This window comes from Haliotis cracherodii, unplaced genomic scaffold, assembly GCF_022045235.1.
Source record: "Haliotis cracherodii isolate W230 unplaced genomic scaffold, xgHalCrac1.p SCAF_10, whole genome shotgun sequence".
In the NCBI taxonomy this organism is placed as follows: Eukaryota; Metazoa; Mollusca; class Gastropoda; order Lepetellida; family Haliotidae; genus Haliotis; species Haliotis cracherodii.
Window position 1 is genome coordinate 33,745,955 of NW_027266265.1, and position 27,220 is coordinate 33,773,174.

At 40.9% G+C, this 27,220-nt stretch overlaps 1 protein-coding gene across 1 annotated transcript; it reads left to right on the forward strand.

The window, feature by feature from the left end:
* The first annotated feature begins 24,196 nt into the window (after positions 1–24,196).
* On the forward strand, positions 24,197–26,578 carry LOC139449518 (uncharacterized). Its single transcript, XM_071230948.1, has 2 exons — positions 24,197–24,251; positions 24,727–26,578. The coding sequence occupies exon 2, from the start codon at positions 24,737–24,739 to the stop codon at positions 25,769–25,771; it is 1,035 nt and encodes a 344-aa protein (XP_071087049.1). The 5' UTR covers positions 24,197–24,251; positions 24,727–24,736; the 3' UTR covers positions 25,772–26,578.
* Positions 26,579–27,220: the final 642 nt, after the last annotated feature.

A 27,220-nucleotide genomic window follows, 5' to 3' on the forward strand; every position in this document is an offset into this window, starting at 1 on the left:
TGTCTCTAGATGTAAATAAACATTAATTTCTTTCTTCGTAATACCTACACAAACAAGGTCCATTGTGGCAGGCCATTTTAATAGTATTCCCAATCCCCCACTCCAGTCGCTCTACCTAAATCTAAGAGGCATTCAACATGCTTGACAAATCCAATATAATGGTGACTATCTTTCTCACTTGGACATGTACTCATGGTTTCCGGTGTTATTCAAAGACAAATCGTACGGAAACTCTCATGTATAAATACATTGTGGCAGTGGGGTAGTGTAGTGGTGAAAGAACTTGTCCCGTCACGCTGAAAGACTGGGGTTCGATTCCCATGGTGTATTATGTGTGAAACTAATCCTTGGTGGGCCCCTGCCGTGATACATCTTTATTAGTGCCCAAAGTATCATAAATAAAAGCGAGAAACCCATTCTATAATGATGAGAAATCTCTTTTCAAAGTAGAATCAATTGTACGATTCCGAGCATAAGCATGTGTTTATGAATCACTATCAAATAGTGATGATACGAAGCGTTCGCTAACAGGTGTATCATGCCCTACCAGTGGCACCCGTCACAAGCAACCCTCAACACAAACAACAACACTGGAACATATGGTACAAGTCATAATAGGGAATTAGGAAAATAGAGTCGCATGAAGCTCCTTGTAATCTTTGTAGAAAGAGCATTCTCGATTGTACCTCAAAAGTTCTGCAATCTGGATGCCTGAGGCTGGATCTGCTGAAATAACTAAGTGTCAGATTGACGTTATCAATGAGGTAGTCCAGCATTTCACATATTTTTTTTATCTCTGCGAACTTCAGATGACATTTGCTTTCATTTTTTACAAATAATGCAGACAGAAATGTAATTATGTCAAGCGCCACCACGTTTAGTAACACATGCTCTATGTATCAAGGACTACACATGCTCCATGTATAAATAAATGAAGTTATTCCTTTAGTTAGTCGTGTGCGATAGTGGTTTTCAAAGTTGAAAAATCAAATGTTTTAGAGTAAATGAACTTGGTTCTAAAATGAGTTTCCACAAATTCATGCAACTCCCATGTTTTTGAGAATCCTTGTGATATTAATTCAACTTGTTCCTTATACTTTCAGTACAAAAAAGAAAGTCCGTCCTTGAGTTAATTTCTATTAAGGATTATTGTAATCTTTGAGACAGGGATTTTGTGGTACATTTGCTGGACTCAGCGACAAGCCTCTCTTTGTCCGGACATTTATGGAGCTTTGGAATCCAGTATAAAAGAGGAATGGACATGTCTTCACGTTTTACCGTCTCCCTAAGTTAAGGTACTGGCCTGATAGGTAGCATAACTTGATATGTCACTTATACATAGTTCCCTGATTCTTACATACGATCGTTATGTTGATTGAGGCCTCGTCAGTATGAACAACATATATAAATCTTTCATGTAGGACAGCCAGACTTTGGATGGCAACTGGCTGGTACAGAATGGATTTATGCCAATTCTGGTTCCTCCTTTTCAATTAGTGAATTCTTATAAATAACAACATCAGTGCGTTGCCACAAGGCAAAGACAACTACAAACATGCTCATAAATATGACAGAAAGTTCAAATAAGAGTTGTTGGCTGTTCATGCGTCGATACAGGTAACCAGGAAGTGATCAGATCTCTTTCAGACATACGTAGAATCAGTCACAAGTGTATTTTGTCATGATTTAAGATACTGATCATCTCTCAGACGCATTACATTATATTATTCTCAGCGTCATTATTGAGGGGTCACGAATGAACCATTGTTTTTTCCGAATTGGCTGTTGCCATGTATTGCACGTACATGGTCTGAACCATGGTTCAGGCGATGTTTTGGCTAGCTTTTTCCATCACCTACAATCTTACACTTTTCAATGTTTTTAATGGTGGTCCATTTTTTTCAGTTTATATAAACATGCAATCAGTGTGACAGAGGCATAAACAATATGTTCCTCAACTGTTAATCACATTTTGAACATACACAGACCTATATGTACATGTTTCACACCCTACTTACCAAGGTGACCCTTCAATAATGAGGGTGAGTATGCATACCACCTGGTAACCAGCACCAAAGACATTCTTGAGATATGCATGCACACTGTCTAAAGGGCGAGTTTTGTGCAGGAACGTAACTTCATTCATTTTACAATTTACAGTGAAAGGTAACCAGATACTTCAGTGTGTAACCTGTTGATACTTAAGTGTGACAACACATCTAGGTTGGACATCTGGATGGTGTTGGGATACAATGAGTGCTTTGTGGTAATGCTTGATTTAAATCACACACAATAGGAAGTTTCAATAAACGGTTAGATCGCCTTTCAGTGTCCTCATTTACCTGGTGACAAAAGATGGCACGTTTGTATATTTAGTGCGCCACGATTTGTTACCGCTGGCGCAGTTGACAGTTAGGTTGCATTGCATGGATCGTCGTTGCCCATAAAGACAGACGAGGAGGATATTTTAGAAGATCACCTTGTCATTGTCTGATGTTTTAGCGGTCATGAATGTAGGTAGAGCAGAAAATTAGCTGTTCATGTCAAAGCACCAAGGTTCTGTAAAAGTAGGAATACGAGATGTTCTATTTGAGATGTGTAAAAGTAGGAATATGAGATGTTCTATTTGAGATATGTAAAAGTAGGAATATGAGATGTTCTATTTGAGATATGTAAAAGTAGGAATCTAAGATGTTCTATTTGAGATATGTAAAAGTAGGAATCTGAGATGTTCTATTTGAGATATCCAACTTGAAGACAGTTAATATTCATGAGGCATGAGGTTGTTTCTTACATTTTCCAGTTGAAATGTTCAACGGATTCTTCTTGAGTAAAAAGTGAAGTTAAACCCAACTCCCTCACTCATTCGAATTGTCACGGTGTGTTAGCTGAACATACGAGAAAACCTAAAGAGATCGCATCCGTATATCCAAATTATACAACTACCGTAAGTCAGTCTATGAAAGAGGTGACGTGAAATGGGGTTAACGTCGCGTCCAAGATTATTGCACTTATATAGCGACGTGCATGTACGTGTGTGTGTGACTGCTTGTACTAGTCCGGACTGACGCGGGTTTTATAGTGCTAGACCACTGAGATACCATGCCGCAGTTGAACAGGAATACCTCACTCAGACACAGTATACTGACTCCGAGCCGACCAGTCCTTGTTTTAGCCCCTTAATGCCGAACGCCAGGCAGGGTATGTACAAGTACCATATTTATCGTCTTTTGGTATGACGAGACCGGGGATCGAACCCCCGACCTTCCGCTCTCCAGGCGGACGCTCTACCACTAGACCACGGGTCTATGAAAGAAAATTCATACATTCGCCACGTCATTCGGAGACGATTTCACGCTGTATGAATATGATGAATGTCTTTTTACATACGGACCGCCCCGTGTTCTAATGAACAGAACATCTGATCGGGGAGCCGAAGGTCTGTGATTGGAAGTCCGGTCGTGACATAGATGGTTAAACGATGGTACTTGTTGTTTCCTTGCCAGGCGCTCGGCACTTAGAGATACAATCACCACTGGTTGGCTCGGAGTCTGAATCGGGTAGTCATGTTAAACTGAGGTATGGAATCTCAGTCGGCTAAGACTATAAAACCGGCATTAGAACGGACAAGTACAAGCAGACAAACAGACATACCACACCCAGACACACACAATTCAAATGCATCAGCTGGTCATTTATAAAAGTGGGCAAATCAATTACGAATATTTACGAAATATTCTCGAAGATTATGCAGGTAGAAGTAAGTTAGTTAGGGTTCTTTTTTGTATTTCACAAGTCGTGCCCCGAATCGACATAGTGAACTAAAAATATCTATACTATTGCACATCCCCATTCATTGCTATTTTCAAACACATGAAATTGAGGTCGCCACATGGATATTCCTATGGTTTCTATTTTCGGCCTGCAACACATGTTGATGTGTATATAATAATATGCATACCATTTCAGTTTGCTCAAAACATGATAGCTTAACTGCCACTCTCTGCCATGTGTCTGTACGTGTTTGTTTATTGTGGCATAAATGTCGGCCAATGTTACACAGGCCATCAATACACTTAACAATGTTTCTCATCTTCACGTTGAACTAACACAGATAAAAAAAGGTCATCCATATGATTGTGTTTCTAATCTTCACGATGAACAAACACAGAAAATACAGGTCATCCATATTATTGTGTTTCTCATCTTCATGATCAACTAACACAGAAAATACAGGTCATCCATATTATTGTGTTTCTCATCACCACACTCAACTGACACATCAAGCACAGCGCTAGCTGGGCCATCCATGTTAGTGTCAGTGATTTTCATCTCCATGCTCAACTAACACAGTAAACACAGGCAATCCCTTTTATTATCAGTGTTTGTCATTTTCATTCTCATCTAACACAGTAAACACAGGCAATCCCTTTTATTATCAGTGTTTGTCATTTTCATTCTCATCTAACACAGTAAACACAGGCAATCCCTTTTATTATCATTGTTTTTCATCTCCATGCTCAACCAACACAGTAAACACAGGCAATCCCTTTTATTATCAGTGTTTGTCATCTCCATTCTCATCTAACACAGTAAACACAGGCAATCCCTTTTATTATATCATTGTTTTTCATCTCCATGCTCAACTAACACAGGGGGGCACGGGTGGCCCAGTCGTCTAAGGCGCCGCGATTCGCTGTACAGAGTTGCGTCCCTTGGGCACACCAGAAACCTATGATTGTGGGTTCGAATCCCGGATCGCTCCGATTATGTTTCTAGGTTTGTCAGCACCATACCCGTGCTTTTGGGTTTCACCGAACTGGTAAACCTGCATAACTTCGGGCTTTCCTCCCACATTAAGCTGACACGCCGTGATATAACTGGAATAATGTTAAAAGCGGCGTTAAACCCAACTCACTCACTCACACTCAACTAACACAGTAAACACAGGCAATCCCTTCAATTATCAGTGTTTTTCATAAGTGTTTACGCTCGCACTTGAGTGTGTGTTTGTTTGTGTGGAATGTGTGTAAGCTCGCGTTTAAGTGTGTGTTTGTTTGTGTGGAATGTGTGTACGCTCGCGTTTGAGTGTGTGTTTGTTTGTGTGGAATGTGTGTACGCTCGCGTTTGAGTGTGTGTTTGTTTGTGTGGAATGTGTGTACGCTCAAGTTTGAGTGTGTGTTTGTTTGTGTGGAATGTGTGTACGCTCGCGTTTAAGTGTGTGTTTGTTTGTGTGGAATATGTGTACGCTTGCGTTTGAGTGAGTGTTTGTTTGTGTGGAATGTGTGAACGCTCGCGTTTGAGTGAGTGTTTGTTTGTGTGGAATGTGTGTACGCTCGCGTTTGAGTGAGTGTTTGTTTGTGTGGAATGTGTGTACGCTCGCGTTTAAGTGTGTGTTTGTGTGGAATATGTGTACGCTCGCGTTTGAGTGAGTGTTTGTTTGTGTGGAATGTGTGAACGCTCGCGTTTGAGTGTTTGTTTGTGTGGAATGTGTGTACGCTCGCGTTTGAGTGAGTGTTTGTTTGTGTGGAATGTGTGTACGCTCGCGTTTGAGTGAGTGTCTGTTTTTGTGGAATGTGTGTACGCTCGCGTTTGAGTGTTTGTTTGTGTGGAATGTGTGTACGCTCGCGTTTGAGTGAGTGTTTATTTGGAATGTGTGTGCGCTCGCGTTTGAGTGAGTGTTTGTTTGTGTGGAATGTGTGTACGCTCGCGTTTGAGTGAGTGTTTCTTTGTCCGGAATGTGTGTACGCTTGTGTTTGAGTGAGTGTTTGTTTGTGTGGAATGTGTGTACGCTTGCGTTTGAGTGAGTGTTTGTTTGTGTGGAATGAGTGTACGCTCGCGTTTGAGTGAGTGTTTGTTTGTGTGGAATGTGTGTACGCTCGCGTTTGAGTGTGTGTTTGTTTGTGTGGAATGTGTGAACGCTCGCGTTGGAGTGAGTGTTTGTGCGGAATGTGTGTACGCTCGCGTTTGAGTGAGTGTTTATGTGGAATGTGTGTGCGCTCGTGTTTGAGTGAGTGTTTGTTTGTGTGGAATGTGTGTACGCTTGCGTTTGAGTGAGTGTTTGTTTGTGTGGAATGTGTGTACGCTCGCGTTTGAGTGAATGTTTGTTTGTGTGGAATGTGTGTACGCTCGCGTTTGAGTGAGTGTCTGTTTGTGATGGAGTGAGTGAGTTAGTGAGTGAGTGAGTTGGGTTTAACGCCTCTTTTAACAGTATTCCAGTGATATCACGGCGTGTCAGCTTAATGTGGGAGGAAAGCCCGAAGTGATGCAGGTCTCAGACGTTTACCAGTTCGGTGGAACCCACGAGCATGGGTATGGTGCTGACAAACCTATAGCTAGAAACATAATCGGGGTGAACCGGGATTCGAACCCACAATCATAGGTTTCTGGCGTGCCCAAGGGACGCAACTCTGCACAGCGAATCGCGGCGCCTTAGACGACTGGGCCACCCGTGCCCCCGTTTGTGATGGATGTGTATGTGTGCTTGTGTGCATGTTTATGACGTGATGACGTCACTGTTTTATGTGTTTGACCTTTCACTGGTTGTCACTATCTTTGATTCTGCACTGTACACCGTTATCGTGTTCACAATGAAACGTATGTTTCAACTTTGATTCAAAGCCAGTAAATACAATTCTTCTTGCACGGATTGTTTCGCGGAAGTTTCTGCGTTGGGTCAACTTTAAAATTTGCAGAGAAGTTTTGACCTGTGCTCATGAATCTTATATTTGCCGAAGGACAATTTGAGCACACCTTTTGTTACTACCGAGTTCCAGGCGGGTACAATGTATTACCTGGCTTATTGTAATAGTTCCAGGCGGGTACAATGTATTACCTGGCTTATTGTGTGTAATAGTATACCGATCGTTGTCATAATATCAACCATCGGCTTGTCATAGCTTAAATGGCATAGCTTAAATATCAATGGGGCTTTAACAACATTCCGCTCACTTGCGTCCATCCACATCTGTTACATACTAGTACTTATACGTGTAACTAAAAATATTTTGTATACATTTATTCAGGCATTAAAGTGTTCTTCTGTAATTAAACGTACTTTCGTTTTCCGCTTGTGTGGCGCCATTATATTTTCATATATATAGTTATTACACATCGTTATGTCATTGCAGCAATTGCAAACCAGCTACCACACCCCTATTTTCTCTGTGTATATTCCTCAGGAAACTGAAAGTGCTGTTTAAGTGCAAACTGATCCATTGGTCTGGTACACAATCATGTAGAGTGATCATGCTTTAGTACGTGGGATCGCCCCCGTGGTGTACTGGGTAGAGCATCTCGAATCCCTGGCCGCGTTATATTATACATCTTATCCATATTTGACCTACTGATTGACGATATGCACTTTAATAAGCATGTTCAAACTCTTGGCATGTTCAAACTCTTCCTTAACGTTTAGGCTGTGAGGCGATAGCTCTTGTCATGTGTTTAAACCCTAAAATGCGCATACCATTATGTATTGAAACACATTCCTCAACATGTCTTGTGTGTGTTCTACAATTCTTAACACTTTTTTTACAGTGTGGTTTAAGAATGGAATTATACTAATTTAAGTGATATATACTAATCTTCAGCATCTTCGTGCAACCTACCAGGAAGGAGAGTAATTTCTTTTTTTTCTCCGTTGGCACTATAAAGCCAGCATATGACTAGACTGGTACAAGCAGCCAAACACATGTGCATGCACGTTGCTATATAAGTGAAACATTCTTGAACGCGACGTTAACCCCCCCCCCCCCCCCCCCCCCTCACCTTTAGGGTCATGGAAATGGCGCAATTAAGCATAACACAGACCGATCACACGGACCAGTCCACTTAAAACTGTATTCCCCGGAAATGGAGTCAGTGTAGTTAGGTAAATGATCTTTGTTGACCTGAATGAATAACAATCACCTCAGTTATAAAAAAATTCAATATGTTAACAGGAATAGTCATTTCCACGAACTGCATACGTCTGGGGAATCTTCTATGATGAGAACATAGTGACTGTGGTAACCATATATTTATGTGATGCACCCACCTACGCGTAATGGTGGTCATATGATCTCTGCTAAACAGGGGCGGTCGGGTAGCCTAGTGGTTAAAGCGTTCGCTCGTCACGCCGAAGACCCGGGTTCGATTCCCGACATGGGTACAATGTGTGAAGCCCATTTCTGGTGTCCCCCTCCGTGATATTGCTGGAATATTGCTAAAAGCGGCGAAAAAACCATACTCACTCACTCACTCTGCTAAACACGGTATGTCAAACACGCAGTGTTACTTCAGCGCACACCCAAACAGGCAACATCCATTGTGTGTTTGTTGATTACCCCCTATCTAACCAATATTGCAGCTACATGACGAGCGGCCTGTACATAATTGAGTTTTGGCTAGACAATCAAGTGATCGATATTGTGAGCAACGATCCACGCCGATGGGGTACGATGACACGACATCGACTAAGACACCGAGACTGACACCCGATCCATGTAGTCTCCTCGTACGACCAGCATAGGTTGGTGGGATCTATTCTAACTCGGAATCCCACGAGGTGCAAAAGCCATTGACGAACATTTTAATTTAACGTAGTATTATAGTAAGTTAGTGTTGTCCATATATTATCGATTATTGGGTCAGAAAAAACAGTGATTGGAATTATGAGCAACGATCCAGACTGTCGGGTGGTGTTATGGAAATGACATTTGATAGTATGGTTATGCTTTGCAACCGTGATGTGTGTGATAAACGATACTCATATCTGTGTTCAAATGTGTTTGTGCGTGCGTGTGTTTGCGAACACGTTCATTTTCCCCTTTTAATGTTTTTTTCTTTTTTCTTTACGAATTTATCCATTTAGGACCCAGTTGCACAAATCAATTTTAGCTCTCTCCTACTTCAGAACAGATTTATCAAAGTTTTAGCTGAAATTGTTTTGTGCAGCAAAAATGTCCTGATAACACAAAGCGTAAAGGGACTGCCACCAATTTGGTTAACACCAATACGTTATACACACACATGTTATAAACCTTCTGTCACGCTTAACTATCCCGTTGTAGACATTTTGCATTGTCATAATAAACTTATGAGAGGTACTTCTTTCTCGTGACACCTGCCGCGAGGGTTTACATGTGATTTGTAAGACCTGCTTGGAGGGTTTACGAGTGTTAATTTGTTAGATCCTAACCTCACATAGAAGAGTTGAAATATTTTATTGTGGATATAACATGATGTCATAGAGGTATGACACAAACACTTGAGTCTCTTGAACAAATTGTTTCTATGATACAAGTCAGTGAAATAAGCCGGATCCGTGACCTTTGGAAAATGGACAAACTTGAGGAGTGATCAAATACTTGCAGAAAAAGGGCTTATAACACCAAAAGCCATCCATGAAGTTATGAGTACAGTGCCAGGGAAGGGTGATCATCCTATACCACCGTAAAGAGGTGAGCAACAGTATTCAGCAAAGCCCGTCACGGCGTCGACAGCAGAACTGATCCCAAGCATTCTCGATGTGGTGATGACCAACGACTGAGCTTCATTTTGATATTTTATTAGGCATTTACTAGAGGGGAGTACATTACATTATCACCACAGAAACCTTGACAATGAAGAAAGTATTAGCTCCTTGGGTTCCAAAATTTGTCACATCTGATAAGAAACGCCATAGTCAAAATATATCCCGTGATAATCTAGATCTGTTTGAAGCTGATCCAGAAAGGTACTTGCAACGATTTGTGACTATGTATGTACTTGGGTTGACCACTTCCTGTCTGAGTCCAAACAACAATCAAAGCAGTGGAAGTGGACATCACCAAGACAGAGAATGCCTGGTCAGGTGGGATGGTTATGGGCTCCGTGTCCTGGGAAGTCGAGGGTGTGGACTACGTTCCGAACGGCCAGACAATAAACGGGTCATATGATGCTGCACTTCTGAGGCAGTTACAGGATGAAATTAATACTAAGAGACGTTGGAAGTCGAGAAAGGTGTGCCCTTTGATCAGGACAATGCCCGAATGCATAACTCAGTCACTGCCATTGCTACAATCCATGTGTGTGGCTCAGATCAAAAGGTCAGACAATAAGTTTACTTTGCATATCATACTGAAATGAGGCAATTAACGGGATGAAAGTAAGACGAAGAGACGTGGGAAGCTGAGAAAAGATGTGGTCGCACATCAGGACATTGCCTCAGTATACGAATCAGGCATCACCATGGCTACAATCCACTGGTGGGGGCTTTGAACTGCTTCAGCACCCACCTCATTGTTCTGATACGACTCTGGCAGACTTCCATCTGTCCAAAGACATGAAGAAAACCTTCGACTCGGACGATGACGTCATAGCATCAGTGGCGAACCTTTCGGACAGACAAAAGAAGGACTTCTACGAAACTGGGATAAAATACCTTCAACATCGATGTTTATGTTTATCGATGTTTAAGTTTATCGATGGTGGAAGGGGATTGCGTTAAAAAATAAATAGTTTTGATGTCTTGCTATGTGAGGCTCAGAACGTTTACAGTTTTACAGTTGAATTGCGTAAACAATCTTTTAATATGCATCATTTTGCAGTTTAAGAGTTAAAACATGTGTCGCATGAAACTTCCTTGACGGGAATCGAACCCGCAACCTCACATATATTTAGGGTTGTAATCCACAGAGCCACCTGGACAGGTGGTGAAAGGGGGTTTAGTCTCATATGTCACCGACTTCAGTTGTTTTTTCTCTCGCCTGGTGTAATCGGTTTCGTTTAATACCGCGACTACGCTATTGCTTCGCTATAAGATATATCCCTATGGTTTAAAAAGAAATGATTTTGGTAATTCTTGCACTCAGGTAGATAAAACACTTATCCTCGAAATTGGTTGAAAACACTCGTGGTCGGTAATAGCCGCGGGCGTATTCGCTCTAACTCGTGTTTTCAATCAAAAAGGTGTGTTTTATCCTTTACAGACATGACAGGTAACTATTTTCAACGTTTCGTCAACCAACCCGTGTGCTGCAAGGGCCTCTGACAATATGAACCTGTAAGTCTCAACACATGCGCCTTCATGACAGGTTTATTTAAGATCAAGTGTCCACGCATAAGGCAATATTAACATTGTGCCTTCGACATGCTTTCTAAATAATTAGAATATGTAAACTCATCGCAGGGACAAGTGGTACTTCCCCGTGCAAAACAACGCAGTTTCGTTGGGAAAACCCACTGCAATAGGCGTGAGGTAATGCAGTGAACAGGGTGTTGATGTGATATCGTGGATATATCGTGTTACACGATATCGATGTTAGCTGGCGTGCCGATACATATGGTCGTATATGTATTGACATGCATACCTGTGTATAGTTTAATGTGTATAATGCTCTGTATGCATATGTACATTCATTTGTGAGTCCGAATGTGTATATGTCTGTGTATGCTCATGTGTATATGTCTGTGTATGCTCATGTGTATATGTCTGTGTAAAATCATGTGTATATGTCTGTGTAAACTTATGTGTATATGTCTATGTATGCTCATGTGTATATGTCTGTGTATGCTCATGCGTATATGTCTGTGTATGCTCATATGTATATGTCTGTGTATGCTCATGTGTATATGTCTGTGTATGCTCATGTGTATATTGCTGTGTAAACCCATGTGTATATGTATGTGTATATATATGTGTAAACCCATGTGTATATGTATGTGTATGGTCATGTGTATATGTCTGTGTAAACCCATGTGTATATGTCTGTGTATGCTCATGTGTATATGTCTGTGTATGCTCATGTGTATATGTCTGTGTAAACTTATGTGTATATGTCTATGTATGCTCATGTGTATATGTCTGTGTATACTCATGTGTATATGTCTTTGTATGCTCATGTGTATATGTCTGTGTATGCTCATGTGTATATGTCTGTGTTTGCTCATGTGTATATGTCTGTGTATGCTGATGTGTATATGTCTGTGTAAACTTATGTGTATATGTCTATGTATGCTGATGTGTATATGTCTGTGTATGCTGATGTGTATATGTCTGTGTATGCTGATGTGTATATGTCTATGTATGCTGATGTGTATATGTCTATGTATGCTGATGTGTATATGTCTATGTATGCTGATGTGTATATGTCTGTGTAGACCCATGTTTATATGTCTGTGTAAACTCATGTGTATATGTCTGTGTAGACCCATGTGTATATGTCTGTGTAAAATTATGTGTATATGTCTATGTGCTCATGTGTATATGTTTGTGTATGCTCATGTGTACATGTCTGTGTATGCTCATGTGTATATGTCTGTGTATGCTCATGTGTATATGTCTGTGTAAACTCATGTGTATATGTCTGTGTAAACTCAAGTGTGTATGTCTGTGTAAACTTATGTGTATATGTCTATGTATGCTCATGTGTATATGTCTGTGTAAACTTATGTGTATATGTCTGTGTGAACTCATGTGTATATGTCTGTGAATGCTCATGTGTATATGTCTGTGTATGCTCATGTGTATATGTCTGTGTAAACTTATGTGTATATGTCTGTGTATGCTCATGTGTATATGTCTATGTATGCTCATATGTATATGTCTGTGTATGCTCATGTGTATATGTATGTGTAAACCAATGTGTATATATCTGTGTAGACCCATGTGTATATGTCTGTGTAAACTCATGTGTATATGTCTGTGTAAACTCAAGTGTGTATGTCTGTGTAAAATTATGTGTATATGTCTGTGTATGCTCATGTGTATATGTCTGTGTATGCTCATGTGTATATGTCTGTGTATGCTCATGTGTATATGTATGTGTAAACCAATGTGTATATGTCTGTGTAGACCCATGTGTATATGTCTGTGTAAACTCATGTGTATATGTCTGTGTAAACTCAAGTGTGTATGTCTGTGTAAAATTATGTGTATATGTCTATGTGCTCATGTATATATGTATGTGTAAACCCATGTGTATATGTCTGTGTAGACCCATGTGTATATGTCAGTGTAAACTCATGTGTATATGTCTGTGTATGCTCATGTGTATATGTCTGTGTAAACTCATGTGTATATGTCTGTGTGAACTCATGTGTATATGTCTGTGTAAACTCATGTGTATATATATCTGTGTAAACCCATGTGTAGATGGTATCGAATGTTCACTTGTATATGCTTGTTTATATTCATGTGTTTATGTCTATATATAATAATGTTACTATGTCTATGTATGTCCATATTATGTAATTGCCTAAATATGTGTATAGCGATGCCTGTGTGTCCATCTTGTTTTGTTTATTGTTTTGGCAGCGTCTGAACAAAAAAGGGGAAAAATGTTTTATTTATTCAAATGTACCATGTAACACTTCAAGAAACAACTCTCTTAATTATTTAGCTTTGCTAATTGACGATGTGATACAACGTAAGTATCTTAAATTGTAAGACAGGGCGTGACAACGGGCAGCAATTCCAACGTGGCAATGCAGAATTAATGGAGCTCAATACGAAGTTTAAAGCATCACACATTGTATGATGTCATAGAGGTAAACTGAGGGGCAAAAGAAAGTATACCGAATTTGTTTTTGATAAACTGTTGTTAAGTTTCATTATGTCCGTTTAACCATGACTCATTCCTGCAACAGTTTATAAAAAGTAATCCGTGGCTGCGTTATTTTGTGCAAAAATAAATTCGTTCAATGACGATTGGAGTAAGATATGAATTTGCAACTACTTGACCCCTAACATGTTGGAAATGTTGTAAATTTGGACAAAATACAAGCAAATTTATTGATGTTCAAAGAAAATAACTGTACGATACCCATCAGCGGAACTTTGTATATAATGTGGATTTCTTTCAGTTTTTACAAGTGCTCATTCAATCTATCATGTTTAAAAAAAGGTAAAGCCATGTAAAAAATTCTTTGTGTATTGCTGAGTGCCAGTACAGTTCATTTTCCTTGGTCATAATATCGCCAAAGATATTTTCAATTGAAAAGTAAACATATGATAAAATCAACTGGAAGGTGAAGTGTCTTTTGCCTCTCAGTTTACATCCACGAAAAATTGAGTCAACTGAGTAAATTGTATCGCTGTGACATGTCAGCGAAATAAGCAGGGGTATGTGACCTTTGGAAAATGGACACATTAATGTATCCAAAATTGTGCTTTGAATACCCCAAACAAAAATACAGCTTGACACTAAACAAATGTAACAAAACTGTTTGATTAGACTGTGTAACGCACTCACAACAACAACGTCAGACAACTTTGGCAATCCGGAGCAGGATAGACCCTTAGCACCTTTGGATACTGTAAGAGGATCAGGTGGTCATAATGGCTGCTTTTGTGTCATCGTATCCTAATGCTTGGATCGGAACTTGTGCCAACAACACCTGTCTGGTCTAGATTTAACTATTTACATAGCCCGCTTTTCATAGTAAGAGTTGCTTGCCTTTAATGTACCAGGATCTTTGATGTTGGGATCGTATCCAAGATTCGATTTGATTATGAATAGTGGCCAGTCAACAAAGTGATACACGCCGAAGACATGACTTTTCTCCCACATTTATTTGTCGCACTGTAAAGTTATATATTCAAAGCGCTATAACTCACTCACTCACTCACTCACTCACTCACTCACTAACGTCCCACAATTCACCGTGTAGAGTTGCGCCCCTTAACCATTCCAGGATCAACTAGCAGGGGGTTCGAATTTCAGGTTATGTTAACCAATGTAGTCCACACAATCCCTCACTGACTGACTGAAACCAAGCCACCCTACCAACTCACTCAATCGCTGTCTCACTCCATCACCCACTCAACCAACCCACCTTACCAACCTACTCTCACTCACTCGCAAGGGATATTGGTGACTAGGGCGTAAAACAACATTAACTCACTCACTCGTTTATGAAACTACACCGTACATCACACTCGCCAGCTGCGACTGCAAACACGCCCAAGCACTGATTCACAATTTTACCTTTATATCTAATTTGGCGGTATCTGCGAAGTAATATGTTTTTAATGAGACATACGAACTCGCATGCCAAGTAACCAGTAATTTTCCATGGCCAGTGAGTCACGTTTTACACTACTGAAACATGGACACACAAGACACTCTGTGAACTGTAAAACATCCCTTGGGCTATTTAGTCAATGAATTCGTTGCTGTGCGCGTTATTGTACAGATATATAATATATATATTCCTTATTAGGAGTAGGGCCGGTCGGGTAGCCTAGTAGTTAAAGCGTTGGCTGGTCACGCCGAAGACCGGGGTTCGATTCCCGACATTGGTACAATGTGTGAAGCCCATTTCTGGTGTCCCCCGCCGTGATATTGCTGGAATATTGCTAAAAGCGGCGTAAAACCATACCTACTCACTCACTTATTAGGAGTCGCATCCTGCATGCGTTGTAATACAAGCGTCTAGGAGTACCACGTGAAGGATATTTAGGATCACATTCAGTGTAAAACAAGGAACTGCTGAAAGACCTTAAAGCTTTAACACGTTAAGGGGGTGGACGTTACATAAAGTACTTATGACGTTTTCACAGCACACTAGACATGCATATAAACTACTCAAAAAAAGTTGAAGAAAACCCGTTTTGTTCATATGACTGTAATTATTCTGTCTCGGTCATTCATATGGTCACATTAAAAAAAAAATCTTTAACTCTTTAACTTCTTTTGAGTAGTATGTAAACAATGGAAAATATTTTTTAGAAATCGTTATGAAAGTTATCAGTGCATATATGAATGAGAGTCATACTTGAATTTCAGTCAACAACTAATCGAAGACACACATTATAAAGTGTAAATCAAGTTACAAAGACATTTGTTTGTGTTTTCATGATTCTAGCCTTATGTTTGAACATCGACTAGAAACAGTGATTTATATTATGCAAGTTTAGTACAGCTAGGCTGAAGAAGGTAGAATTTCTGATTGTACAGCTGTCCCTTTTTCAATAATGTAAGACACACATATTTAATAATTATATACTCATTAATTTCATATACCCCAAGCGTGCACGCAATATAGAAACAGTTTAATTTGGAGACGTATGATTATTCATATAGTCATGTTCAAACCCCTACTCGTAGATTTCACGAAAGAGATAAGCATCTACAACCTTTTCTCCTAAATCAGGGGCACGGGTGGCCCAGTCGTCTAAGACGCCGCGATTCGCTGTGCAGAGTTGCGTCCCTTGGGCACGCCAGATACCTGTGATTGTGGGTTCGAATCCTGGTTCGCCCCGATTATGTTTCTAGGTTGGTCAGCACCATACCCTTGCTCGTGGGTCTCACCGAAGAGGCAAACGTCTGAGACCTGCATAACTTCGGGCTTTCCTCCCACATTATGCTGACACGCCGTGATATAACTGGAATACTGTTAAAAGCGGCGTTAAACGCAACTCACTCACTCACTCTCTTAAATCAAGCTGACACGTCGTGATGTAACAAACATATTGTTCAAAGCTGCGTTAAACCAAAGTTAACTCTTTAACGCAAAGAAATTGCAAATTATTATGTGGGAAATAGATGTCATTAAACACACCTTGCTTTATCGTGTTACATGTTCATTCTGACCCGTGAATATCCGGGATAGAATAGGTCTTCAGCAACCCATGCTTGCCGTACAAGGCGACTATGCTTGTCGTAAGAGGCGACTAACGGGATCGGGTGGTCAGGCTAGCTGATTGGGTTGATGCATGTCATCGTATCCCAATTACGTGGATCGATGCTCATGATGTCATTCACTGGGTTGTCTGATCCAGACTCGATTATTTACAGACCGCCGTCACATAACTGGACTATTGCAGTGTGCGGCGCAAAACAACCAATCAACCAACGTGATCACTTTATGCAAGTACCCATAACGCCTTTGAATTTCCTTTGTAAGACGTCGCGTCTGTGTTAGCCTCCCGTTGTTCTTCATCAAACATACCAACCCCTTTGGTTTGACACTTATCTGCGACAGAAGAGACGTATGGTCATTAGCTGTAACCTAAAAGACATTTACAAAATAACATGGAATTAAATCCACAGGGATGATGGGTATATCCTGGTGACAGTGGAACGCGCACGTAGCCCTGTGTGCCGTGTGCAGCTTTTGCTACAGAATCTGAATAGGCCAGATCACTGTTATCAACACCGATTGTATTCAGATACAAATACAGTAAAGTACGGTTATAACGAACTCAAGGGGACTACTAATTATAGTTCGTTATAACCGTAGTTCGTTGTAAGCATATATACAGCATAATTACAGCAAATAGTCGGGACCAAAAAAGAAAGTTCGTTATATCCGTCTGTTCGATGTAAGCGTGTTCGTTATAACCGTAGTTTACGTTTGGTGCCAGGCTGTACTTAATAAGTAATTCTTATGGTGGAGGTGGTGTGATGGTTTGGGGAGGAATTTGTGGCAACCAACGGACGAGACTTGTCATCATCCTTGGCAACCTCAGCGGCCAGCGATACAGAGATGATGATACATCCCGTGGTGCTTCCATTCCGTCGCCAACAGCAACAGGGAACACTCCTGCAGCATCACAACACTAGAGCACACACTGCAAGGCTCGTTCAGGACTTACTGAATACGAACAACGTCAACGTTCTTCCATTGCCAGCACCCTCACCTGACTTGAACCCAATAGAACACTCGTGGTATCATCTGAAGCGTCAGATCCGAAGACGTCCACACCCCCCACCAAACCAGGAAAAGCTTGCCGGCGCTTTAAGAATTGACTGGTACAAATGTACAAGCAGACACGCACATGTGACATAATCGTGAACGCGACGTTACACCTCACCTCACCTTTAGGTCATGGAAATGGCGCAATTATGCATAACACAGAGCACCTGTCTACTTATAACTGTATTTCCCAGAAATTGTGTCTGTGCAGTAAGCCATTGATCTTCGTTGTCCTGAATGAATTACAATCACGTCAGTTTAAAAAAAATCAGGTTAAACATTAATTGCTAATGAGGTGAGGTGAGGTGAGGTGAGGTGAGGTGAGGCGAGGTGTAAAGGCTAGGGGTTCAACGTCGCGCCCAAGATTGCACTTATATAGCAACGTGCAAGCACTTGTGTGTGTGGGTGGGTGTGTGTGCTAGTCAGTGCTAATACCGATGTATAGTGCTAGCCCACTGAGATATCGTACCGCAGTTTTAACATGAATACCCTTCTTACACACAGTATACTGATTCCGAGCCGACAAGTGCTTGTTTTAGCCCCTAAATACCGAGCGACAGACAGGGTAACAACAAGTACCATCTTTCAACTTCCTTTGGTATGACGTAGACGGGGATCGAACCCCGGACCTTCCGCTCTCCGGGCGGACGCTCTACCAGTAGACCACAGCGGCGGTCCTTAGACTGAAATAAACGTGACGACTGTGTCACCCTGGTCTCCCGTTGGAAGTTTCTTTGTTTTTTTTATTATTTGCTAAACGCTGCTTTCGACAACTATGCAACTTCATGACTGCAGTCTGTAAATCATCGGTCCTGGACCAGCCAGTGATTAATATTATGAGCAACGATCCACTCCGTCGAGGAAAGTTAATTGACACGCTATCCACGGAGTCGCCGAGGCTGACCACCCTACCATTTGTTCACCTCTGACGAGCATAGGTCGCTGGGGACGAACGTCAACCATGATTCCCCACGCGGGTCGTATCAAAGAATGCCGCGATAAGAATTGTATACTCAATTGTTGAACTTCACTAACGCGATATGTATTGAAAGACATGTATTCACATGACAAACGTGTCCGCATTATCGAGTATTCTAAACCGTCGGCTTTGTCAAATTTTACAAATTTTACATAGATTTCAGATTTTGTGATGTTAGATTCTAATGCCAGATAAATCACATTGACAATGCATACCCCGATAGTTGGTGAATATTTGGTTCAGAAACGCGAATCTTTTGAATTATTAGGCTACAAAAGGCCAACAATACAGTTCCTGTTTAATTTGTTCGTGTTGGGATCGTTTTATCACCATGGCAACTTGTTTACTAATGATCATGTGATAAACTACAGCAAGGCTATTCAATGACAGCAAGTTCTAATTTGTGTGGATTACTTTCACACAGTATATTTAAAGGATTGTTGGTCATAATATCGATCACTGGATTATTCAGTCTAGACTCATTTAGTTACATGCCGTTATATAGCTGCAATATTGCACCGTTAAAAAGAAACACCAAGCAAAACACAGAAAAAACAAGGTCCGGACTGTAGGTTAAACAAAACACTATATCATTTAGAGACATACACGGAACATATATGCACAGTAAATTAAGGATAAAATCTCCAGCAAAATCCAAAACATAAACACAGATTTAGGAGATTGAATGTATGCGTTTTTCTTTAACTGATTGGTGTTAATTATACCACTCGTGTCCAGTCATCGAGATTTGGGAAACTCCACCATTTATCTATGTAATCAAGTCATTTTATTTATTTAACACGGCGCTGAAAGCCAATGTACCGCGTATGTCACGCTACCACGATATGGTTAATGTCGAGGATCAATGAGCCATGGATACCCGAATATACCAGTAACAGCGTTTACACGTCATTGGTACAGTAAAGCCCTGTTAATACGACGGCGCTGAATCGAATGAAAATGTCCCGATTAACACATTTCTTGTTTATTGAGTCAGAGTACGAACGCAGTTGTCCTGAAATCAGGAGTTTCGGTTAGGAAAAATGAGGATCCAACTATGTGCCCATATATACGACTTGGAAGAGCGTCCGCCCGGACAGCGGAAGGTCCGGGGTTCGATCCCCGGCCGCGTAATACCTCAAGAGGTTAAACGATGGTACTCGTTGTTACCCTGTCTGGCGCTTGGCATCAAGGGTCTAAAACAAGGACTGGTCGGCTCGGAGTCAGTAAACTGTGTCTGAGTGGGGTATTCATTTTCAACATCGGCATGGTATCTCAGTGTGCTAGCACTATAAATCGGCATCAGTCCGGACTAGTACAAACAGCCACATACACACGCGCATGCACGTCGCTATATAAGTGCAATAACCTTGAACGTGACGTTAAACCCCATTTCACCTCACCTCACGTCAATTACAAGAAGTTAAAGAACATCCATTTTTCATATGACCATAGCTAATCGTTCTTGGCAATTAAAACGGATGATCTTAAGCGTCTTTGGAGTAGTGCACATCGCAAAATCATTTGCTACGTTAAATGCATTATCCAAGATGTTGAGAAAATATACAGCTATTGTGCAAAAAGCATTTCTGTTGAATATAACAGACTAGAATTTCTGCAACTGATATATATGCATGTACGTATAGGTTAAAAGTTAAGATGAACACACCAACAGGTAATTCTTCTTTCACGGTAAATTTCACCATCTAAAGATTGCCACAGGGGGCCCTATTTTTTCCACGCTCGGCTTGAGATGAAAACCTGTCGTTTTGCGGCGTATTATATACATTGAAACTCACACCCTCCTATGGAAAATTACAGACTTTGTGACAAAGATTACCCGAATTGACACTCGTCACTGTATCGCCGTGAATAGCATTGTTTGTTGTTACTGTATAAACAAAATGCAAGGTAACGACTTGACGACCCGAAAAGGGCCAACTGTGTCTTTGTTCCCGATGCCATGCTCACATAACAATGATGACAATTATGCCAGTTTGGGGCTTGTTGTGACGTGTCGCCATCCTGATTTATGTTCTTATCATCGACAAGTAATTAAATTTAGAACAGTTTACTTTAACCATTTTACAGCTAAGTAAACTTGCGAGTGTGATAATTTATGATCGTTATGATCGTACAAGGATGTTCACTGGTGCTCTGGTTCGTATTCAGAGTAATTAACTTTCTATTTTTATTTAAAATAATATATGTTTTGACAGAATGTTACTTTCTATTTGAATAAAGAAGTGTGGAGTCCGTAGCATTGGGTGCATATATTACCTGTCGAAATATTGGGGAGTGAGTGAGTGAGTGAGTGTTGTTTTACGTCCCAGTCACCAATATCGGTTGTGAGTGAGTGTTGTTTTACGCCCCCGTCACCAATATTGGCTGTGAGTGAGTGATTGAATGAATGAATGTTGTTTTACGCCCCAGTCACCAATATCGGTTGTGAGTGAGTGAATGGGTGAATGTTGTTTTACGCCCCGGTCACCATTATCGGTTGTGAGTGAGTGAGTGTTGTTTTATGTCCCAGTAACCAATATCGGTTGTGTATGTGTGAATGGGTGAATGTTGTTTTACGCCCCGGTCACCAAGATCGGATGTGAGTGAGTGAATGGGTGAATGTTGTTTAACGCCCCGGTCACCAATATCGGTTGTGAGTGTGTGAGTGAGTGAGTGTTGTTTTACGTCCCAGTAACCAATATCGGTTGTGAGTGAGTGAGTGAGTGAATGAGTGAGTGTTGTTTTACGTCCCAGTAACCAATATCGGTTGTGAGTGAGTGAGTGAGTGTTGTTTTACGTCCCAGTAACCAATATCGGTTGTGAGTGAGTGAGTGAGTGTTGTTTTACGTCCCAGTCACCAATATCGGTTGTGAGTGAGTGAGTCAGTGTTGTTTTACGTCCCAGTCACCAATATCGGTTGTGAGTGAGTGAGTGAGTGTTGTTTTACGTCCCAGTCACCAATATCGGTTGTGAGTGAGTGAGTGAGTGTTGTTTTACGTCCCAGTCACCAATATCGGTTGTGAGTGAGTGAGTGAGTGTTGTTTTACGTCCCAGTCACCAATATCGGTTGTGAGTGAGTGAGTCAGTGTTGTTTTACGTCCCAGTCACCAATATCAGTTGTATGTGAGTGAATGGGTGAATGTTGTTTTACGCCCCGGTCACCAATATCGGTTGTGAGTGAGTGTTGTTTTACGTCCCTGTAACCAATATCGGTTGTGTATGTGTGAATGGGTGAATGTTGTTTTATGCCCCAGTAACCAATATCGGTTGTGAGTGAGTGAGTCAGTGTTGTTTTACGTCCCAGTCACCAATATCGGTTGTGAGTGAGTGAATGAATGAATGTTGTTTTACGCCCCAATCACAGTATCGGTTGTGAGTGAGTGTTGTGTTTCGCCCCAGTCACAAATATCGGTTGTGAGTGAGTGAATGAGTGAAAGTTGTTTTATGCCCCAGTCACCAATATCGGTCGCGAGTGAGTGAGTGAGTGAGTGAGTGAATGTTGTTTTACGCCCTAAATGTGTGAGTGAGTCGAGTCGAAGGTGGCGGCATATAATGAGTAAGGGTTAATTCGATCTCCTCCAGACAGTTCCAGTAGTCGTGTTAGAGCATGTTCTTTCCTTCGTCGCTGCTATGGTAACTATGACCGATACTAATCTTACATCTGCATGCAAGTAAACAGTTAAATATACAAATACAAACAGGTGGTATCTATGTACCGCTGTTGTTTGAAATGGTATCTGTGGTAACCATAGTAACGAAATGCACCTAAATATTGCAGTGCAATTACAACAGGAAGCTTATTATATCTATATATTTTCCTCAATAATATCATCTAAAAAAATGTGAGCCGAGTTAATTTTAAAAAATAACCGTGGACCGTCGTGTTATGAGCTAGATTCGATATATTATGGTCAAAAAGTGATTCTAACTAACTCTTATTAATCTTGGCGGAAATGTACCTCGTGTAAATGTCTACAACGATCACTGTTATGGAGCAGTGTCATTTGAACATACAAAGACATTCCTAAAAGGAGTTGTCCGGAATGGGGTTTTCCACACTAACGGAGTCCGAACTAAAGAGTGTTCTCGTTTGATAAAGGGGCGGTCGGGTAGCCTAGTGGTTAAAGCGTTCGCTAGTCACGCCAAAGACCCGGGTTCGATTCCCGACATGGGTACAATTTGTGAAGCCCATTTCTGGTGTCCCCCGCCGTGATATTGCTGGAATATTGCTAAAAGCGGCGTAAAACCGTACTCACTCACTCACGTTTTATAATACAAAAGACACGAAAATATTCTTGCAGAAATATTCTGAAAATAAATCCCACAATATCTCACACTTATATGCTTGGTCCCTCAGTATCAGAATGTGTAAGTATATCGTTATGAATAATCTTGTTTCCAACCAGTGCAGTGATCAGTCAGTACTTGAAAACACGATAACGCACACCTATGCAAGTACGTTCCTGTCTATCTGAAATCTTGCATTCCACAGAGCCCACTGAACAGAACACTCTGGGTTTTGAAGGAAATCGTACGACAACTGCATTATGAGGCTCCCGCGATACTGATATGCCAAAGGAGCACAGGGCCTTACATTAAAATGCAGAAATAACCTTGTTTCTGAGTTACGTATCCACTGTGGGATTATTACGAAAAGCGTAAAAGGTTGTCATGTTATGTTCATGAAAACACATATCATTTGAGCGTTCCGCTATTTTTCAACGAATAACACTCACTTGTGTACTTTGGCCCAAATACAATGACATACACAAAAAGAAGCAACGAAATAAATACTCTTAAACACTTTTGAATTACGAAATATCGACCTCCTCTGTACTGAAGTGAATAGAGCCGGGTTCGATCCCCGGCCGCGTCATACCATAAGACGTTGAAGGATTGTATGTGTTGACTGTGCCCCTGATTATTGCTCGGCATTAAGGGCATGACACAAGGGGTCGTGTCTGTGTCTGAGTGGGGTATTCATGTTAAACTGCTGCATGGTGTCTCAGTGAGCAGGCTCTATAAAACCGACATTAGTCTGGACTAGTACAAGCAGGCACACACAGAGACATAGACAGACAGACACACACAGACACAGACACACACAGACAGACACAGACACACACACACAGACACACACACACGCACGCACACATGCGCAGACGCACCACACACACACACACACACACACACACACACACACACACACACACACACACACACACACACACACACACACACACACACACACACACACACACGTCGATGTAAGTGCAATAATCTTTAGCCTGATGTTAAACCCCTTTCGCCCGCCCCAATCACACGTCATTCTTTGCCTTAAACCTGATGTGTTCTTAACATGTAATATGTCCGATTTCTGAGTTGGCTTTGCCAGGCTAAAATAAGTACACGTTATCTGAGGAGAGGAAAACCCAGTTACGTGTTGCTGTATATGATATGACCAGTCTTGTTCCGTGTTGACAGGCAGTCACTCGTGACGCGGCGGGAGTATAAACACGCGAGCAAGCTTCCAATGCGAGCAGTCCTCAAGCTTGTACCATCGCCAGGTTGCACTCGCTGCTTCTTTGGTCGACTATCGCCTCAGGTAGGTTTTACTGTTTAATTTTCTGCTACCTTGTGGAAGACTATGGGTAGGTCAAACATCTATTCAGTATAAAATAACGTGACAGATATCCTTTGTTCAAAATACCAGTACAGCATTCGGGGCACACTCGCACACTATTGCTTATTTCAACCTTACATAGTTTTTTTTTTAAATTGGCTGGTGTAATTATTCGTATTTTTACGTTCTTATATATTTTTTTGTTATGTTGTTTCATTTAATTTTTATAAAATGTACAGTTTAAATTGAACTCAAATCATTTTTTCCGTTTCTTAATTGTAAATGATTTAATGACATCAAACTTTTCATTCCTTTATTATTTGGAAGTATGAAAATGAACAGAACTTTCAGGAAATATAATAATTTAGATTGTTTTGAATGGTTCGGCTTCACTGACATCATCTTTGGATGTTTGAAAAAAATAATACTAATTTTAATTATACATTATCTTTTGCAGATGTATAAGAATGTCATCATTTGTCGAAAACCGTGCCGCTTTGGGACGCAAGCACAGTTGCAAGGCTCTTCATTTCCGTGATTGTTCATGGCGAAAGTCCGACAGATGGAAGGTCTACAAGGGGTATACATGTGGCGTCAATGGCGAGATGACAACGCTTTGCATAAAAGTATGCAGAGACGAATACTTCGAGGAAGAGGACTGCGATGACATCATTGACATGTACCAGACAATCCAGAATTTGGCAGAGAAGTTCAACCAGCATCTGGGAAAGAGCATGCTTAAAATAAGAGTCATTGTTCCCCAGAAAGCTATCATTGACAAAAAAGCCGCCTTTCATAATCTGAAGGGGAGAAGAAGGTTGCTGAGCAGAGATGAATGGGTTTTGGTGCATGAGAAGATCGACTGTCTGAAAATGTTTGTAACGAAACAAGGCGAAAGCCGTTGTTCTGATGATGTTTTGGACGCATTCGTTCATTTCACGTTTCATGAAACAAACGGAGAACTCATTGTGAGCAAGCTACGTGGGGCGAAGTCAAAGAGGGGATATGTACTGTCGTGCCCAGGTGTTCATTACAAAGAGCACAACAAAAGAAAGGTTCTTTCCAACCACGAGTGCAACGACATTTGCAGGAGCTACAGAACCCTTGCAGTCCCTTCTGTAACAGACTGTGCTGATTCTCCGGTGATGCCCTCTGCACCTCCCCTCTCTCTGGACTCTGACAGTGAAGACGATGTGTCCCAACCAAGCTGTTCCCCAATTGAGGGAAACCTCCAGTTCAAGCTCCAGATGGACAATTTGTACCGGTACTGTGCTATCCCATACGACGATTCCAACCAGTTCTTCTATCCTGACGGTGTTCAGGACACTCAGTTGCCACCTCCATACTCACCCGCATGTCCTCTTGGGCACACGGTGTCCATACCTGGCCCATGCTGTGACTTCAACGTCAAGCAGGATTACATGAACAATAACAACGTGTTGGTTCTTGCAGATAGTGCAGCCGTACAACAGTCCTCCAATATGAACACTCCTTTCTTTTAGTGAACTGTATCAATCCTGCTCGAGAGTGTAGAGGGTGTGATGGCGGCATCAGTGTTTATTCACATTTACAGATAACTTTAAAGATCGCTTCATCACCTTTGCACCTCTTCGTAAGGACGGAATCTCCCGAGGTATCACATTCAATGCCAACAAGGAGGGACAATTTCAACTAGCATTGTGTTCCGGAGCTGTTTATCACGTTTTGCTCCACTATGTAGAATGTGTGATGATAGCACCAATGTTAACTGACACTAGGTAATTCTGCTTCTTATTTGTGAAACGTCTGAGACCTGCATCACTTCGGCCTTTCCTCCCACATTAAGCTGACACGCCGTGATATGACTGGAATACTGTTAAAAGCGGCGTTAAACCCAACTCACTCATTCTTATTTGTGAGTGGCTTCACTGTAATATTATTACGCTAATTTGGTAAATGCTGACAGCAATAGGACACCAATGTTGAATACTGTTTCATATGTGTAATCTGTGTGTGATATCGGAGTTGAAAGTAGAAACCACTGCACTCATTACACATATATCATATTATTAAACGCAGTTTGAGAATGTAAGGAGATGAGCATATGTGAATGTATATTTTTTATTTCTATTACAAAGGAGAATTTTCGTTCTGAGATGTAATATGAGTGTGAACATACATTTTTGCTCTTTCATACCAGGTTGTTAGCATGCTAAATGTAATGATCTATTCTGGTTCTGTTCTGTGTGTAGTTCAAAACCGGATTGAATAGAAAACGTTTCGTCTAGATGTTAATAACATAGAATACGGTTTCACCATTAACAGGAAAATCAAAATCTGAAGCCACAAAATCAAAACTAAAAATACTCATCCATTTAGACGAGCAAGAAATCAAATTATCTCCACCTTGCGCATCGAGGACAAATGCGATGCATAAGATGCAATACATTTCTAGTCGCACTGAAGATACTATTCCACTGATAGAAAATAGGAAAATGTGAAATGAACATACTTCCTAAAACACATTGAGTGGCTGAGTCTTTACAGGGAAACCAGGACGTGGGCCTAAGTAGATGGATATCTGAGACAATGTTGGGGATTATATTTTTTGCCCCTTGAATCACTTGAGGTTTCCTGTCATAAAGCATATCCTTTAACAACCCTTTTTGAGTTCGTTGCGGAAATCAAAACTTGAAATGAATCTCTTTGTCATGTATCATGATTTATCACTTCTCCGAAATGTTTTATTGATTTGTTATTGTTAAAGCCTAGCTGTGATAAGGCTTTCTGAGCTGTGAAGTGGTTAAAAGCACATTGTTATTAAACATTCCGGCACTTGCCTACAAAATCCGAATTTCTTCCAAAGTTATCGAAAATCAAAATACATAATTTGTATCAGTTGATCATGAAGTATTTGTATGTATGTATGTATGTATGTATGTATGTATGTATGTATGTATGTATGTATGTAT